This window comes from Ctenopharyngodon idella, chromosome 15, assembly GCF_019924925.1.
Source record: "Ctenopharyngodon idella isolate HZGC_01 chromosome 15, HZGC01, whole genome shotgun sequence".
Classification (NCBI taxonomy): Eukaryota; Metazoa; Chordata; class Actinopteri; order Cypriniformes; family Xenocyprididae; genus Ctenopharyngodon; species Ctenopharyngodon idella.
Genome location: NC_067234.1, coordinates 15737130 through 15755599, shown reverse-complemented (window position 1 = coordinate 15755599; position 18470 = coordinate 15737130). Strand labels below are relative to the sequence as shown.

The 18470-nt window shown below is 37.4% G+C and overlaps 1 protein-coding gene across 4 annotated transcripts; it reads left to right on the top strand.

Moving 5' to 3' along the window:
• On the top strand, positions 1 to 17164 carry fhdc4 (FH2 domain containing 4). Of its 4 annotated transcripts, none has more exons than XM_051863077.1 (12): positions 1 to 2195; positions 2847 to 3209; positions 5285 to 5346; positions 7551 to 7653; positions 7808 to 7893; positions 8102 to 8202; positions 8501 to 8571; positions 8716 to 8823; positions 8926 to 8996; positions 11054 to 11171; positions 11770 to 11934; positions 14197 to 17164. In XM_051863077.1, the coding sequence occupies exons 2-12, from the start codon at positions 2886 to 2888 to the stop codon at positions 15274 to 15276; spliced, it is 2289 nt and encodes a 762-aa protein (XP_051719037.1). In that variant the 5' UTR covers positions 1 to 2195; positions 2847 to 2885; the 3' UTR covers positions 15277 to 17164. The 4 variants fall into 4 exon arrangements, 3 of the variants coding, with proteins under 3 accessions (XP_051719037.1, XP_051719035.1, XP_051719036.1); XM_051863075.1 differs by having other exon boundaries at positions 1 to 2349; XM_051863076.1 differs by having other exon boundaries at positions 1 to 3209.
• The last annotated feature ends 1306 nt before the right edge of the window (positions 17165 to 18470 follow it).

Below are 18470 nucleotides of genomic sequence, written 5' to 3'. Positions count from 1 at the left end.
TGCCAGCCTGGAAAAATTGAACCGCTTTTCCTTGATTGGATGGATTGTTATTTCCTTGGCTTTGAACTCAAATAAGAAAAGGGCTTGGTTTTGGTTTCACTGTGGTAATCAAATTGGACCAGGCATTGTTTCTTGGAAGAAAAGTTATGATTTTATATTCGTCTGGGATAGATTCGTCTGGGATTGCTGGTTTGCTTTAACAAGAATTTGTTACATTAGCAAGTCGTTTTTATCCGTGTTACACAATATTGATTCAGCAACCATGCTTGGTATTTTATCTTCTTAAAATAGTGCTCACAGCCCATTTCTTGCAGAGGCTGTGTCGACAGAGGACTTTTCTTATAGACTATTAGTGACTAGATTGTTGAAATCAATCCAGTCCTATATACATTTCCCCACAAATGTGTGCAGTAACATCTACATTAACATCTACAGGAAACCTGGTCCGGGGCAAGCTAACTGTCAGGCTAAGCTGAGCTTCTCTAACACTGACCAATAGGAACGCAATGATATTACAGCTGACTCTCTCACATACAATTATTTGACTTTATTAACCACTATCAGTCCTATATATATATATATATATGTATGTGTGTGTGTGTGTGTGTGTGTCCTACAGATTTTGTTTTCTTACTGGCTAAATGTTTTGTGCCCAAGATTTAATTAGATTGTTTTAAAATATAAGAATACATTTCTCTCTGGTTTTGTTTGGCAGCTGTAGTACCTTTTATGGTTTTTAGAAGAGCAGAAATTAAAATCACAAAATTAAAATAAGTATGCACAGACTAAATTTTAATTGGTAAGATGAATCTAAACTCAGTAGTTGGCCTACAGTATATTGATTAACCCCATTACAATAGTCCATTTACAGTTACTATCATGAAAATACACTTACTTGTAGGTTTAAAATTGCACATTTAATGTCCAACATCAAATATTTTAGCAAAATATATATTTTAGTCAGAATCATTACTCATTCACTGTGAAGTTTAGCAGCAAAATGGAAATATTTGCATGACTTTCTAACATTTACAGATTGAGAATAAACTTGTGAAAAGTAAGTTATGCACTGAGGAAAACACAATGTCTCAAACGCATAAAATAGTATGCTGTTTCCTATGGTGGATCGATTTGATCCATGATCGACCTCTAGAGCTGCTTAAAGGGACAGTTCACCCAAAAATGAAAATTCTATCATCATTTACTCACCCTCAAGTTGTTCAAAATCTGTATAATCTTACATTGGCTTACAATGGCTGCAGCGTGCGTGTGTCCGTTAAGTCCACGAGACCGTAGGGTGTCCCATTTGTCAATTTTAGGCTTCAGAAGGGTGCTCGCGAGCGCCCCCTTTGCGGCCGATTTGCGCCCTCGATGCGCACTTTTGCTGAGCCCGCACTGGTGCGAGTTCAGCGGAAGACTTCTTCCCGACAGTCAAAGCGACATTACGTCACGAAAGTGCGGACTCATGGGAAGGCCGTGAGTGTTTAGGGTGCCATTTGGGACAGGGCCTTTGTTCTGTTGAACACAAAGGAAGATATTTTGAAGAATGTGTTAAACTGAACAGTTTTGGGGCAACATTGACTTCCATAGTAGTTTTTTTTTTCCTACTATGGAAGTCAATGGTGCCCCAAAGTGGCCTGGTTACAAACTTTCTTCAAAATATCTTCCTTTGTGTTCAGCAGAACAAAGAAATTTATACAGATTTGGAACAACTTGAGGGGGAGTAAATGATGATAGAATTTTCATTTTTTGGTGAACTATCCCTTTAAGAAAAGCGTGCACGCGCAATTATCTTGACTAGGTAAACTTGGATCAAATTAGCGGGACTGCGTGAACTTTAGCCCCAACTCATTTATTAGGTTCATTTCAAGTCAGGTTTTTGAGTTTAATCCTCGCTTTTCTTAGCGTCTTTTATGAAACAGCCCAATATTTTCCCCATAATCCATGTTTAAAAGCGGTACTAAACCCTTTTTAAAATTATCAGTGTTAAGCTACCTTTATTCTGAGTTTAAGAAAACACCTAAGATCTCTAATAAAACAAATAAATGTAAACTTTCGAATTCTAACGGTAGTTTCTTTTATTGCCAGTTAAGTTAGGTGAATACCCATTCATGTGGTAATTTTATGAAATTTGAGCAATGACACATGGACTACGTCTGAAACAAGCGCTGACGAGTTCTGGGCGTGAGCTACAGGTAAGAGAGCAGATTGCAACATCACTCTTCCGCAGAACAGTAGCCGACAGAGTAATGTGGAGCATGTTTTTCTCTGGAGTATATAGCTAAAGTAAATTCGGATATTGTCGGACAGTAATTTCTGTTGGTAGACGTCTGGATACCTCTTAAACTAGTAAGTAAATTATTTTTAAATACCATGGATATCCAAATCGTTTTTTTCCCACGGACTGTGTTATTGTAATACTCTGCAGTACCATTTAAGTACTATGGTACAACTGAGAGAGTTTTTTTTAAAGCTATATATATATATATATAGTTTTTTAATTTTTAAAAGTTACAAAAATACTGTAGTAGTAGTAGTAGGTTACCATACACATATCTGTCCATGTTAATTTTGTTTACATGTGTTTTTTTTATTTTATTATTATTATTTGATTTTGACAGTCTTTGCATAAACGTCTTCTAGAAATCATGTAAACTTTTGTAAACCCATTAGATATTTTCCATTGTTCTGGTTTTGTTAGTTCACCAGTGCTTATCACCTAGAGTTTCTCAGTTAACTTCCCTATTACACTAATCCTTCCTTTTTCAGTTAACAGCTGACAGCAGATATTAACAAACTACACACACACTTTACATATGGTTTCCTTTTCTGCTCTGTCTTTAAAGGGATGATGCGGCAGTATCTTTGCAAGTGACATCCAAACCATGACGCCGCCACCACCACCACCACCACCTCCCCCTCCTCCTCCTCCTCCTCCTCCTCCACCCCCTGCCCTCTTCTCAAGTGGAGGCCCGTTTTCCAGAGGGCCCACACGGGCCTCTAAAATGCGTAATTTTAATTGGGAGATCATACCAAAGGACACTGTGCAAGGCAAACGTAACATATGGACGGCTGAGAAGAACAGGGAGTTTGAGTTGGACACCAAACGTATGGAGGAGCTGTTCAGCCGCGATGACCAGAAGCAGGTCCAGGCCACAACCCGCCGCAGTGTACGCCAATCCCCAAGCAATGCCCCAGGACCTGAAATGGTGAGTTCAGGTGGAATGTGCTAGAAAGTTGTTTTGTGCCTGCAGGCTTACACTAAATGGGTGTTTCCAGACTGATTTACTCAAAGAGATTTACATATGCTTACATCAAGCTTGTCACTAGGGTAGGGTTTGTGACTGTCTCAGCTGTGGCAAAACACTGTAAATATGACTTAACCTCAGTTAATTTGATAAATTCTGTTTATTGTGGGATCTATAAGTGCTTCTGTAGTAATGTTTACAGAGCTGAAGGTGATTCAAGCATCTCATATTCTCATGCCGAATACAAGGGGTGTCCTAACTGCTAGTTTTGCATAAACCGTTTCTTTATGGTCAGTTATCTTCCGTGTAGTGTACTATCATAGTTTTTCCATCTATAAAAGTGGTGACCTGCAATTGTTACAATAAGGAGCTACTTTACCTGATTAAGCCCATTCATCATCTATTCATTTTTATTTTTTGGATAGGTTGGATTTAGGTTGATGTTAAATAAGTGATCCCTTGAACTTAAACATATTACCTCATGAATTAACTTAAAATAATATATATAATTTAATTATATAAATAAAAATAATATATATAAAATAATAAATATATATATATATATATATACGTGTGTGTGTGTATATATGTGTGTGTGTGTGTGTGTGTGTGTGTGGTCCTGGTAAACCTTACATTGTGAGGACAAAATGTTATTTTGATCCCCATAAGGGCTTGTAACAGCTTATAAATCTTACAGAATGATGTTTTTTGAGGGTTGTGTTTAGGGGTAGGGTTAGGATTAGGGTATAGAATATACAGTTTCTACAGCATAAAAATTATTAATGTCTATGGAAAGTCCCCGTAAAACATGGAAACCCAACATACGCGTGTTTGTATAACGACATGGGTATGACAGGTATTACAAGGAGAGGGTGACTTGTGAGGACATTACCCAATGTCCCCATTTTTTCAAAAGGCTTATAAATCGTACAGAATGAGTTGTTTTGAGAAAGTAAAAATGTGCAGTTTCCTGTGATGGGTAGGGGTAGATGTAGGGTTGGTGTAGGGCGATAGAAAATACGATTTGTACAGTATAAAAAACATAACGCCTATGGAATGTCCCCACAATTCACAAAAACAAACCTGTGTGTGTAAAAGTATGCTATTCATATTCATATTACTAAATATTGTTATATTACTAAATTAACAGTTTTTGTGGCCAATGTGGACTAATTGCTATTTTTGTCATTGTCACTTCCCTTTTTGGCAATTTAAGTTCATTGCATAATAAATTCTAGGTTATGTAATGGCATATTGTCAGAAAATGTGCTTCAAAACTGGCTTTACTTCTGCCAAAGTCACATGATACAGAACTAATTGACTATCGCTAATGTCAGATAGATAAGAGGGGGACAAAGTTTACTGAAAGGAAATTCAAATAACAGTCTGATTTTAGCATGACTGGTGTGTTTTCTAGCAAAAAAAAAACCAAAATGCAGTTCAGCGAGTTGTTTGGAACGTTTTTACATTTTTCGTTGTAATCATGATTTGTCATGCTGTGGCCCACAGTCAAAAACAACACATCCTAGCAGTGTAACTAGATTTGAAGTAACTTTTTCTCTTTCAAATACTGATTACACTCATTCAAAAGACAATACTTTGGCATTTATAGATGCCACTACGTTTGTCCTTTGATCTGAACCCTTTTCAAAGGTGGAGTGATTTCTTCTTTTCTGTAAGTGTTTACATAAGGCGGACTCCTCCAATATTGAATAGCTAACATTTCAAAAACACTGTGATGCAGAGCATCTAATTTTACAACTGCTGAATCACATCATTGCATTATTATGCATCATTATTATTATTATGATTTTTTTTAATGCAAGAAATTAATAGGCAGGGTTGTTGTTGTTCATAGATCATCAATAATTTTTCATAGTTAAAAAAAAAAAAAGATTAAACACATCAGGGTGGAGTAACTACCTAATATAATCTGTTTACATTTTTGTTAATGGTGTAATATGCATAATAAGCAATCAGTCTGACAACTGTCTTTGTCAAACCATGTCCATATAATGGCTTTTTTCCCTTACCAGGTGTCCATTCTTAACTCCAAGAAGAACATGAACATTGGTATCTTCCTCAAGCAGTTCAGAAGGTGAGTGTACCACAAAGGAGTATTAAGAAAAGCTCTCCATTTCATCAGCGGATCTTAGGGTGTAAACGCGTAGTAGTCATACGATAGATTGCTCACATGTCTCTGCAAGCCAAGTGAATTTTTCCTGACAACATCAGTCCAGACATATCTATTCTACCGGAGCACAAGCATAGAGATAAGATGGGCTTTGGATTATTCACATCATCAGCAGTTCCCTTAATCATGCAGTGTTTCTCCTCAGATATTGATTAGTTGATTGTGACAGTTTAACTTTGACATGTTACTGAACACATCAGTTCTATAGTGCTACAAGCTAGAGCTTGTGATACCAGTTTGGTGTGCTTGGGTATCTCTAAAAAAAAAAAGCAAGACGGGGCTTGTCTAGTCCAGGTTTTTTTTTTTAATGCTTGGCCAAGAAGAGGAGATTAAGAGTGTATAGCAATCAGAACAAAGTGAAGTATGACTCACAGTGTGGAAGTGCATATGTTGGCCACTTCCTCTATAGCGTTCTTACAGATGGACTGCTGGATGTGTTTCTATTGAGTTTTACAGTGTAGTTAGTCTATTTAAAGATGAAGTGTGTCTGTTCTATTAGCAATGAAAGTATTAATTGTTTTCTAACTAGTTTCTCAAACATTCGCCCGGATGTCATTGGTTGGACAAACGGGTAGTCCTGCCCCCAAACTCACGCCATTGGATGAGTCATTGTTGCCGTGTTTGGCTGCTCAAACAAACAGAGCAATGTTGACATGCCACAGAACCGGAGTGTTTACACTGCTGGAAAATTAATCTTCAAATATCTTATAGTTGTGGCTGCACATTAAACTGGCATAGGAGACAGTAAGGGAGAGTTCACCCAAAAAATACAATTCTGTCATAATTCTCTCTCCTTCATGGCGTTCCAAACCTGTATGACCAAACAGTTTCTGTTCCCGTTGACTTCCATTATTCCATTATTTGCTTGAAACAACATGAGGGTGAGTAAATATGGAAGCTTGTTCTGCCATAGAATAAAAAAAAGAAAAAAGATAATTGCGACTTTTTAATCTCACAATTGCGAAATATAAGTTGCAATTGCGAGTTACAGAGTCAGAATTGTGAGATATAAAGTCGCAATTCTGACTTTTTTTCTTGCAATTCTAACTTCTTTTCTCAGAATTGTAAACGTGCAATTGTGAGTTATAAAGCCCAGTTCTGAGGAAAAAAGACTGACTTTTTTCTCAGAATTGCGAATTTATAACTCGCAATTCTGACTTTGTAACTCGCAATTCTGATTTTATATCTCGCAATTGTGAGTTTATATCTCGCAATTCTGACTTTATAACTCACAATTGTGAGTTTATATCTCGCAACTCTGAACTTATAACTTGCAATTGCGAGTTTATATCGCACAATTCTGAGAAAAAAGTCAGAATTGTGAGATAAAAAGTCGCAATTACCTTTTTTATTTTTTATTCAGTGGCAGAAACAAGCTTCCATAAGTAAATGATGACCAATGCCCCCCAAAATAGAATTAGAAGAAATATCAGAAGACTTTATATCTCACAATTCTGACTTTATAACTCAAAATTGTGAGTTTATTATCACGCAAATGTGAGTTTATCCATTCTCGCAACTCTGAACTTATAACTTGCAATTGCGAGTTTATATCGCACAATTCTGAGAAAAACGTCAGAATTGTGAGATAAAAAGTCGCAATTACCTTTTTTATTTTTTATTCAGTGGCAGAAACAAGCTTCCATAAGTAAATGATGACCAATGCCCCCAAAATAGAATTAGAAGAAATATCAGAAGACTTTATATCTCACAATTCTGACTTTATAACTCAAAATTGTGAGTTTATATCACGCAATTGTGAGTTTATATCTCCAATTCTGATTTTATAACTTGCAATTGCGAGTTTATATCACACAATTCTGAGAAAAAAGTATTTTTTATTTTTTATTCAGTGGTGGAAACAAGCTTCCATAAGTAAATGGTGACCAGTGCCATAAAATAAAATTAAAATAAAATAAAAATCTGTTGTTGTTGCTTTTTTTGCTTTTTCTGTAGTTCACAAGGAAGTCTGGGGATTTATATATGATACTGGCAGAGATCCACTTCCAGTGAATCTCTGGGAAATCTTGAGATTTTGTAACTCCTCAAAAAAAGTCTGTAGTCCTGATCTATAATTTTACCACATCTTGCTCTAACTTTCACCACAGGTCAGTGAGTGAAATGATTGACGACATTATCAATGGCAGAGGAGAAAAATTTGGTACTGGGAAATTGAAAGAGTTGTGCAAACTACTGCCAGAGGATGGAGAGGTGGGTGTAATATTTGATTAGAGCCTTAGTTACGTCTCATTGAGCAATTCCAAGGTTTTGATAAGAATCACAATATTTTTTGCAGCACTTTCATTTGAATTGCAAGCTTAAAAGCTTACTGCTATGTATTATGTTTCTTCATCAATTTTGCTAGGTGCGTCAGCTTCTTGATTTTAAAGGAGACTACGCAACTCTCTCTGAACCAGATAGGTTCATGGCACAACTTGTCAAAGTTCCTTGGTGGGTGTATACAGCTACACAAAGACAAATACACACTTACCACAGTTGTAGAAAGAGCTCTTTCCATACAGTAATTTGCACAGTACTGCTCATGTTTTATCTCCATCGTCAGGTATTGATTATGAAAGTGCATTTGAAGGTCACTGTAAGTTATTCTAAATATGGATATGCCATCATGATTATTTTAATTTGTATGTTCTTCCTCTAGCTATGAGGAACGGTTGAACGGTTTAGTACTCAAAGAAGAATTCTCCCATTTTGTGGATGAGGTGAATCACTCTATTGCAGTCATGACCGCTGCTGGACAAGGTAAGTTTGAACTACAGTTTACTACCTATTGTAGAGTATTAGCATAAACAACTGTCTGCTATTTCCTAGTCAGCATGCGCTGTTCCCTTTTTTAAAGCAAAACATGTATTATTTATACTAAATGATCCTCGTAATGATGTAATTAGTTGAATCATGACTAACTTTATAGGTTTGATTCCGAGGAAACATAAAAGTTCAAAAACATGGTAGTACTGTATTACGTCATTAGTGCAATTACATGGATGACTAGGTTTGATTTATTTTATTTCACCTAACCCATGTATGAAATTATTTCTAGAGCTGTTGGAATGTGCTGATCTACATTCAGTCATTCGACTGGTCTTGAAGACAGGGAACTACATGAACTCTGTGAGTATAATCATGCCACTATATCTTGTTACGCTTGTTAAAATGATTAAAGTTGGTTAACCTCAAAACAGCATAATGCACTGCACATTTGTGTGTGTTTATACTGTCATGAGATCCTAATCGTTCTGTCCACACTTCCACCAGGGAGGGTACGCTGGCAGCGCGGTGGGATTCCGGATAACGTCTCTTCTCAAACTAGCGGATACCAAAGCCAACAAGCCTGGAATGAACCTCATGCACTATGTTGTGATGGTAGCAATGATGTTTAATATTTTATTGTGTGGTGCCAGAGCCACATAAGACACAGAGCTTTATTTCCATGTTAATTCTTTTCTCATGTGTCTGTTACCACAGCAAGCCCAGAAGATAGATGCGTCGCTGCTGAAGTTCACAGAGCAACTACAGCACATCGGAGATGCAGCAAGGTAAGCCACAAAAATGTCACTTCCCTATAATTATTTTATGTTATCTGATTAATTTAATTGTAGCTCAATAGAAAAATGCAAAGACACACTACAAACATCTGGAGCTTGTTTTAAAAATAAAAGAAGCAATAAACACTTATTACACTTTTTAAAATACTTTGTTTTAGTTAACAATACTGATTTTAACAATAAAATGTTTATATGTGATTCTCGGTACTGTTACTTTTATATGGAACTCTAGTAATGTCCTCTTACAGTATCTCACAGAAGTGAGATCAAATACACACTTCCTTCCACTTAACGACCTCACCCCTCACATTTTTGTAAATATTTTATTATATCTTTTCATGTGACAACACTGAAGAAATTACACTTTGCTACAATGTAAAGTAGTGAGTGTACAGCTTGTATAACAGTGTAAATTTGCTGTCCCCTCAAAATAACTCAACACACAGCCATTAATGTCTAAACCACTGGCCACAAAAGTGACTACACCCCTAAGTGAAAATGTCCAAATTGGGCCAAATTAGCCATTTTCTCTCCCTGGTGTCATGTGACTCGTTAGTGTTACGAGGTGTCAGGTGTGAATGGGGAGCAGGTGTGTTAAATTTGGTGTTATCGCTCTCACTCTCTCATACTGGTCACTGGAAGTTCAACATGGCACCTCATGGCAAAGAACTCTCTGAGGATCTGAAAAAAAGAATTGTTGCTCTACATAAAGATGGCGTAGGCTATAAGAAGATTGCCAAGACCCTGAAACTGAGCTGCAGCACGGTGGCCAAGACCATACAGCAGTTTAACAGGACAGGTTCACCTCAGAACAGGCCTCGCCATGGTCAACCAAAGAAGTTGAGTGCACGTGCTCAGCGTCATATCCAGAGGTTGTGTTTGGGAAATAGACGTATGAGTGCTGCCAGCATTGCTGCAGAGGTTGAAGGGGTGGGGGGTCAGCCTGTCAGTGCTCAGACCATACGCCAAACACTGCATCAAATTGGTCTACGTGGCTGTCATCCCAGAAGGAAGCCTCTTCTAAAGATGATGCACAAGAAAGCCTGCAAACAGTTTGCTGAAGACAAGCAGACTAAGGACATGGATTACTGGAACCATGTCCTGTGGTCTGATGAGACCAAGATAAACTTATTTGGTTCTGATGGTGTCAAGCGTGTGTGGCGGCAACCAGGTGAGGAGTACAAAGACAAGTGTGTCTTGCCTACAGTTAAGCATAATGGTGGGAGTGTCATGGTCTGGGGCTGCATGAGTGCTGCTGGCACTGGGGAGCTACAGTTCATTGAGGGAACCATGAATGCCAACATGTACTGTGACATACTGAAGCAGAGCATGATCCCCTCCCTTCGGAGACTGGGCCGCAGGGCAGTATTCCAAAATGATAACGACCTCAAACACACCTCCAATAAGGTGATGGACTGGCCAAGCTTGTCTCCAGACCTAAACCCTATTGAGCATCTGTGAGGCATGCTCAAACAGAAGATGGAGGAGCGCAAGGTCTCTAACATCCACCAGCTCCGTGATGTTGTCATGGAGGAGTGGAAGAGGACTCCAGTGGCAACCTGTGAAGCTCTGGTGAACTCCATGCCCAAGAGGGTTAAGGCAGTGCTGGAAAATAATGGTGGCCACACAAAATATTGACACTTTGGGCCCAATTTGGACATTTTCACTTAGGGGTGTACTCACTTTTGTGTCCAGCGGTTTAGACATTAATGGCTGTGTGTTGAGTTATTTTGAGGGGACAGCAAATTCACACTGTTATACAAGCTGTACACTCACTACTTTACATTGTAGCAAAGTGTCATTTCTTCAGTGTTGTCACATGAAAAGATATAATAAAATATTTACAAGAATGTGAGGGGTGTACTCACTTCTGTGAGAAACTGTATATCTTGAGAGTCTTATATCTTGATTTATTGAGGTTAGAACTCAAACTTGCTTTAGCAAAGTCTTTCAATAGATTTATAAATGTTCAGTTATTGTGCTCAATACTAAACTGCACTGATAATGCAAAAAAGTGTGAAATATATTGTCTGTCTTCCTCAATACAGGATTCATAAACAGGAAATTGAGTCTGATTTCCAAAAGGAAGCGAGTAAAGTCCAGGTGTCAAAGCAGAATGCTAGTAAACAGCCAGATCTGGAAGAACAGATGAGGGATTTTCTGCTGGTGAGGCATTTTATATGTCACAATTCTTCATAATCTATTTAGTTTATCTCTGAATGTGAGCAAGCAAGTTTTTTTTTTTGTTGTTCAAAGTCTTTCGGTATGGTAACATGGTATTGAGCCTATTGAAGTGCTGACATCAGGGTCGGTGCCAGAGTGCATAAAGTGTTGGGGGGGAGGGGGGAGTTCAACTGTTTTATTCACTTTGGAAAAAAATAACTGGATGGATCTAAATAGTGTACATTACTAGTGTAGATGTCATTTTCTGAAGCTAAAGGAAGCACGTCACCCACACTCCTATGTTGACAGCTCTGTTGCTGTAGACCATTTAAACATGTTACATAGCTAAACAATAACATGTTTAGGTTACAGCTGCATCTGTCTCTGAAAAAAAAAAAAAAAAAATCAGCAGTGATTGATTTTTATTGATATTCGACAAGAGGTGAGGGGGCAGAGTGATCGAGGTGCCCCCTCCGCCCTGGCTGACATGCACATCAATATCAGTACATTTCCCTGATTGCATGAAATATTAATGTGTTAAATAAGAAGTAAAACATTAGAACAGTTTCTTCCATTTATCTTTTCTTTTCTTCTTTTTTAGAATGCAGAAACCAGGGTAAAGGAGACCGAGGAGGCCTTCAAGACCCTTTCTGCTGTGAGTGATTCGGTGGCAGAGTATTTCTGTGAGGACCCCACTCAGTTCAAACTAGAGGATTGTTGCTCCATTTTCTACTCTTTCTGTGAGAAGTTCAAACGAGCAGTTCAGGTAATTGTAAACATACATTGTAGGTGCTTTAAGCAATCTTTTTTTTTTAAAAACCTAATGAAATCAACACTACTTTTGTAAACATCTTTGAAATGATACACAGTGGAGTCCAAAAGTCTGACACCACATTGAGGGTGCGTTCACACTTGTAGTTCGGTTCATTTGGTTCGTTTGGTCCGGACCAAAAAAAAAAAAAAAAAAGTCCTGGTCTGATTAGCGTTCAGATTGGCAATTTTATCACCGAACCAAAAGATACCGAACCTAAAGTCATAGGGATACATTCACAACCTGATTGGTCGGATTTTATGACGTATTGCCTATTTTGAGACGGAACTTACCGAACATCCAAAACAATGCTGTGTGCTGAGGTAAATGCGCTTGTTGTGTGTGTGTAGCCTGCATATGATGGTATTTTGGCCAGCTGGGAACTCGTGAAGAGCTTATTAAATGTGTAAAGGAGTCAAAATCCCTCCGTCACACACACAAACGATCTGCTGCGTGGAGACGCGCGTCTGATGCCTGTGATGGGCAAATTTGCGACTATGACAAGAAAAACCGATATGCGTGAGGATTCTGTCCTTTTTAGGGTCTCATCTTTCTGTTTTTGGTTCGTTTACATGTCTGTCCGTGTTGCGTTCATATATCATTCGAACCGCACCTGAGTTCATTTGGAAGCGGACCGAGACCCATCTTTTCAGCAGTCTCGGTCCGCTTGTTTGGTGTGCACCAGGGTTGGGATGGCAGCGTTCACACGTTCAAATGAACCGCACTAACAGAGCAATCACACCAGGGTTTATTTTAATCGAACCGAACATGACAAGTGTGAACACACCCTGAAAATCCAGTTTAAACCTGGAAATTCAAACAAAGAATTTCTTTACCATGAAATGAAGAAGAAATACAACATACACTACTGTTCAAAAGTTTGGATTCACTAATTTCTTTTTAAAGAAATGAGTACTTTTATTCAGCAAGGACGTATTGAGTTGATTAAAAGTGACAGTAAAGATTTCTGTCTGTAACAAGTGCTGTTCTTTTGAACTTTCTTTTCATCAAAGAATCTTAAAAAAAATGTATCACAGTTTCCACAAAATCTTAAGCAGCACAACTGTTTCCAAACTTGATACTAATAATAAATGTTTCTTGAGCACCAAATTAATGTTATTAGAATGATTTCTGAAGGATCATGTGACACTGAAGACTGGTGTAATGGCTGCTAAAAATTCAGCTTTGCCATCACAGGAATAAATGACATTTAAAAACCTAAATTATAATATTTCACGGTATTACTGTTTTTACTGTATGTTTGTTCAAATAAATGCAGCCTTTGTGAGCATAAGAGACTTCTTTCAAAAACATTAAAAGGTCGGTAACACTTTACAATAAGGTCTCATTTGTCAACATTAGTTAATGTATTAACTAACATGAACCAACAATGAGCAATACATTTGTTACAGTATTTATTAATCTTTGTAAATGTTAGTTAATAAAAATACTGTTATTCATTGTTTGTTCACGTTAGTTCACAGTGCATTAACTAATGTTAACAAGATTTTAATAATGTATTAGTAAATGTTGTAATTAACATGAACTAAGATTAATAAATGCTGTAGAAGTGCAGTTCATTATTAGTTCATGTTAACTAAAGTAGTTAACTGATGAAACCTTATTGTAAAGTGTTACCGAAAATTATTACAGAGCCAAAACTTTTGAACGGTAGCATACTTTACCAAAACCTTTTGTGTGATGCTTAGAGTTGAGAAAATTTTCCGTAAATTTCCAGAAACTTTTTCCATGGTAAATTAAGCTGGGAAATGTTGAAAATATTCCAAGTTGGAAACTTAACAAGAATTTATGGGAATTAAAATAATTCCCAGGGGAAGTTTTCAACTGTAAAAATTCCCAGAATTTTGCAACCCTAGTGATGCTGCATCCACACCGATGTGTGTAAGTATAAGAATCAGGGTCACTGTCATTTTGGCGAACAAAACAAAGAAAAAAATACTTGAGCATATTTGCAAATGTAACACCTTTAAAATAGATAATAATAAAATAAATAAATTATTAAATATGAAATATTTAACTAATTTTTTTTAGATTTTTTTTTTTTCTTGTTTTTTTAATTTTTTAAATATTGTCCATTTATGTCATTTTCAGTAATGTCTGCCACAGGTGTCTGTAATAATATTGTTTATCCTCCTTGACCAGGTAAAATGCTTCATAAATCACATTAATCACTTCTCTATCATCTTTCTGCCATAGGAGAACCTTGAACGAGACGTGGTGGAAGTGAGGCGCAGGCAGCGAGAGCGTACTCAAATTGCTGCCAAGCGACGCTCCACCGCCACCTGCTCCTCACGAGATAAAGACATCGAAGGAGTTGCTCTGGAGTCCATCCTACAGAGGTTTAACACTCGGCAATCCCGCCGTAGAGCTGGGAGAGGTTCACCCACGCTGGGGAATCTAACTGAGACCATCTTGAAGGAGAACAACCACCCCAATGACAACAAAGAGGTTAAGAGGGACAGATGGATCAAAAGTGTCACGCAATCCTCCTTGATCAAGGAGAGCTTTGATAAGGAAGAGACGCCCAATCACCCAGAGATTACAATCTCAAGCCCGATGCAAGAAAATACAGATTCCCCAATGAATCAACGTGTCTCCGTATCCACGGAGCAAGAGGAGGAAGATGTCCAGACCGAGAAAGAGGTGCAGAATATGAGAGAGGTGTCACGGAAGGTTTTACAATACCAGTCCAGTCGAAGCAGCGTTTCATCCGGCGAGGCCCTGTCACCGATCCTGTCTCCCAGGCAGACGTTCTTCCACGAAGACAGAAGACAGCTGCTGATCATGGCCATAGAAGAAAACTCTTCTAAACCCAGCCTTCTGCTGCAGAACAGCCAGATCATCAATCGCCGGCACACGATCGCACTTCCTGAGGCCAACTGTGGAAATACCAGCCAAGAGGACATATTTGTGCCCTGTAATGTAAATGCATCTCCGGCTCCCTCTATAGGTGTTATTGGAAAAGGGAAATCTGTGGATTGTAATATGCTCACCATACAACAAAACTCTACAAAGACTGTTAAAGATTCAGAAGCGAAGCCTCTTAATTCTCAAGAGGAATCACAATCAGTTGACTTATCGCAGTCACAATCAGCCGAGCCAGAAGCAAAGACTGAAGACTTGGTACCTAGTTTGCAAGTGGGTACTGGCAAGAGAAACAGCCTAACAACATCATTTAAAAGCGCTAAAGAGGGCTTCAGCTTTATGTCTTTATTTAAGCGCTGGCGTGAAAAAGACAAATCAAAAGAGCTTGATTCTGACAGTGTGGACCCCTGATTTAAAAAAACAACAACAAAAAAACATTGCTCTCTATTTATTCAGACATTCACGCTGAGTGACATGCTGCACTTATGGAAAACTAGCTTGGTGCTCATTGTCATTGTTTGCTTGTTAAATGGACATTTATTTTCACGGTTTCTATAAATAACGCACATGCAATTACACCAAAAATGAATTGAATTAAATATAGTGTTAAGATCAGTGGAAAATGACACATTTTACCTGCAATGCTCTTTATGCAACACAAGGGGGCAGTACATGGCATTACATTCCCAGGGCGAGACAGTTTCTGTATCTGCATAAATTAACCATGCACAATTATGCATGACTGTGATTATGAGTAATTAATCTGTTAGTTTAGATTATATACTGACCAATCAAAATACAAGTTGGTAAATGTGGTTGTAATGCACCACATAAAATCACAAATTCTTGTCTGATGAATAATTTAATGTTTAATAATAGTTATTATATTTACCCTACACTGTAAAAAGTAATATGCTATATCTACTCCATAAAATTTTGGCAACAGATTACAAGCAATATTATAAATTTAAATTCAACAAATAGAACTGAGTCAGAATTAATCAAATTAATTCCTTAATGTCAACCATTTAAAACAAGTAAAATTTAAGTAAAATTTAAACAAAAATATCTGAATAACAGACAGACGTCAAAGATGAATTAAGAACTGAAGGAACGAGAAACACAAGAATTAACAGAGGTTTAGATGTTGATTGAAAATGTTTGTCACCATTATGGAGATCAGTGTTTCATTTAGTTGGGCAGATTGACTCTTTGCTTTTTATGTCAGTTTGTGGTTTTTGTAATGTTTTTTGCTAATTTTACACATTTTAAATGGTTTACTTTTAAGGAATTAATTTGATTAATTCTAACTCAATTCTTATAAGTTGAATTCGATTAATAATATTGCGTGTAATCTGTTGCCACAATTTTATTAAGTTTTACAGTGTAGCTTGTACCACATCATGTTTCTAATGGCCTCTGAATGGTCTTTGTAGGCTTCCTATGACAGACCAATCTACGGATCAAAGCACTCACTCACATGATGAAAATGGGGAATAGAGAGTTCATGTAATTTGTGGTTTTCACTGCTCAAGAAATGAAAAAAGGCCTTTTATTTGAGTCGTTCCAAAGCACAAGCTGATAAAACCTCTGCGTTTTATTCTCAATTTGAGATTTCATGAAAATTTTGAGACCGTGTTCCAGTTAGGAGTTGCTCACACACTAAGATGCCTAAGTGCATTTTTATATTATGTTACTTGTCCTGTTTTTAGGCAAAATTTATTTATCGTTTTTTTGTGTTATAGTTATGCTTGACCTCAACAACATCGCCTGTGCTACTTGATGCAATTATACATGGTATTTCATGTTTTTTTGTCTGCTGAGCTTCTGGAATAATGAGGGAACAATGAGAAGCTAAATGGGCTTATCCTTGATAAAGACATTGAAGGCTTAGTCAGGGAGAATAGATAACGTCATAGGCTCCCGATAGGTCTGCTTTAGGTGGTCTAAGTGCTTTCTAGACAGCCTGAGACCCTGTCGGGGTGGAGATTTGGGGGAGGGGGCAGTTTGGGTGATTGTGTGAGTGAATTATCATCATCAGTCTCAAAGAACTGAGAATAAAGGGTCAAGCTGATTGAATGTCACAACATGCTATGGTTATAGTGCAGTTGATCCTGAAAATGGCTTACCAGAATGTGTTGGACTGATTTTAGTCTCTTAAAAAAAGCCTAGAGTAATATGTTTGATTTCATGCTGTTACAGTGCATGTCTAAATGCTGTTTATTTCAGACACTTACCATGAATTGTTTAGAGATGTATTATTACATTGTAATAAACAGTTTGTAAATTTAATAACAAATGTTGGAATATCTATTTCACTATCTATCTATCTATCTATCTATCTATCTATCTATCATATATATATATATATATATATATATATAAAATTAGGGCTGTCGCGGTTAAGGAATTTCCCTTGCGGTATTTTTGAGTGGCTCAATAGCGCGATATGCGGTATTACCGCCATATTATATATTTAAATATATATATATATATATATATATATATATATATATAATATATATAATCTGTGTAATGAGATCATATTCGAAACAGGAAGTGAAGTAAACAGAAGAGAACGTCAAAATAAGGGTCTAGAACATAAACCTGACAATAAGATCGCTATTGTTATATGTAAAATAGTTACTTCCGATCCTCGAATCTGACTAAACAAGAGACTTTCTGCTGATATTTCACGAGTATTAGCAGAACTACTCATCTCTGCGCGTTCTAGACGGGCTGTCAGTCAGTGCAGTTACATTGTTGCGCCACAAGGTGGCGACAAGGAACTGTCTTTGAGTCTTTAAACCGTTCATTCCACTACACGTTCAAAAACGCTGATTCATTCAAAGAGAGATGTAAAGAAACAAGCTGTTGAAATCATTTTAACTTTGAGCGCCACTTCATAAGGCTCAGCTGACTAGTAATCGATGCTAAGGCAGAGATTTTACTATCCTTGGACACGGCCTTTTTTCACAAATATATATATGTCTCGGCCTGAAGGACAGACGCAGGTAATCGCACGCGCTCAGTCGATCTCTCTCACATTCACTGTCTGTTTAGGCTTGTTTAGTGCAAATCTACGGAGCCTCTGTACAAATCACCAAGGTACACATTATGCTATCATTATTAACTTATTTAATATTTAGTACACATGCATGAAGTGTAAAACGAGAAGGACATAATCTCAAAAAATAACATGCAAATATCGCGGTTGCTGCGGTTGGCTCGTCAATACCGCGGTATTACGATATTGCGGTTATCGCGACAGCCCTAATATATATATATATATATTATTATTACTATATGAAACACAAAATTAACCATTACTTAATATATTGGTTAGAAGTACCATATAAAATCAATATATGCTCATTTTCATCACACTTCATCAGCTCACATTAAAAAATCTTTTTTTTTTTTTGGCAGAGCACACAATATGATGGGCAAATGAGTAATAATGTTCAGTCTATGTCTTAATGTACTGTCTGCTGACGTGGCTCGGGAGAGACAGTCTGCCTCTGCCATCTGGCTGCCTTGGGCTGGATGCAGTCTCCATAGCAACCACCACCTTCATAATGAAAGCCCAAGAACACAGTCTTACC

Coding starts and splice junctions, on each gene's coding strand:
- fhdc4 (XM_051863077.1), top strand. CDS start 2,886: ATGACGCCGCCACCACCACCACCACCACCTCCCCCTCCTCCTCCTCCT. Junction 7,654..7,807: donor TACTGCCAGAGGATGGAGAG/GTGGGTGTAATA, acceptor CAATTTTGCTAG/GTGCGTCAGCTTCTTGATTT. Junction 8,997..11,053: donor CACATCGGAGATGCAGCAAG/GTAAGCCACAAA, acceptor TCCTCAATACAG/GATTCATAAACAGGAAATTG.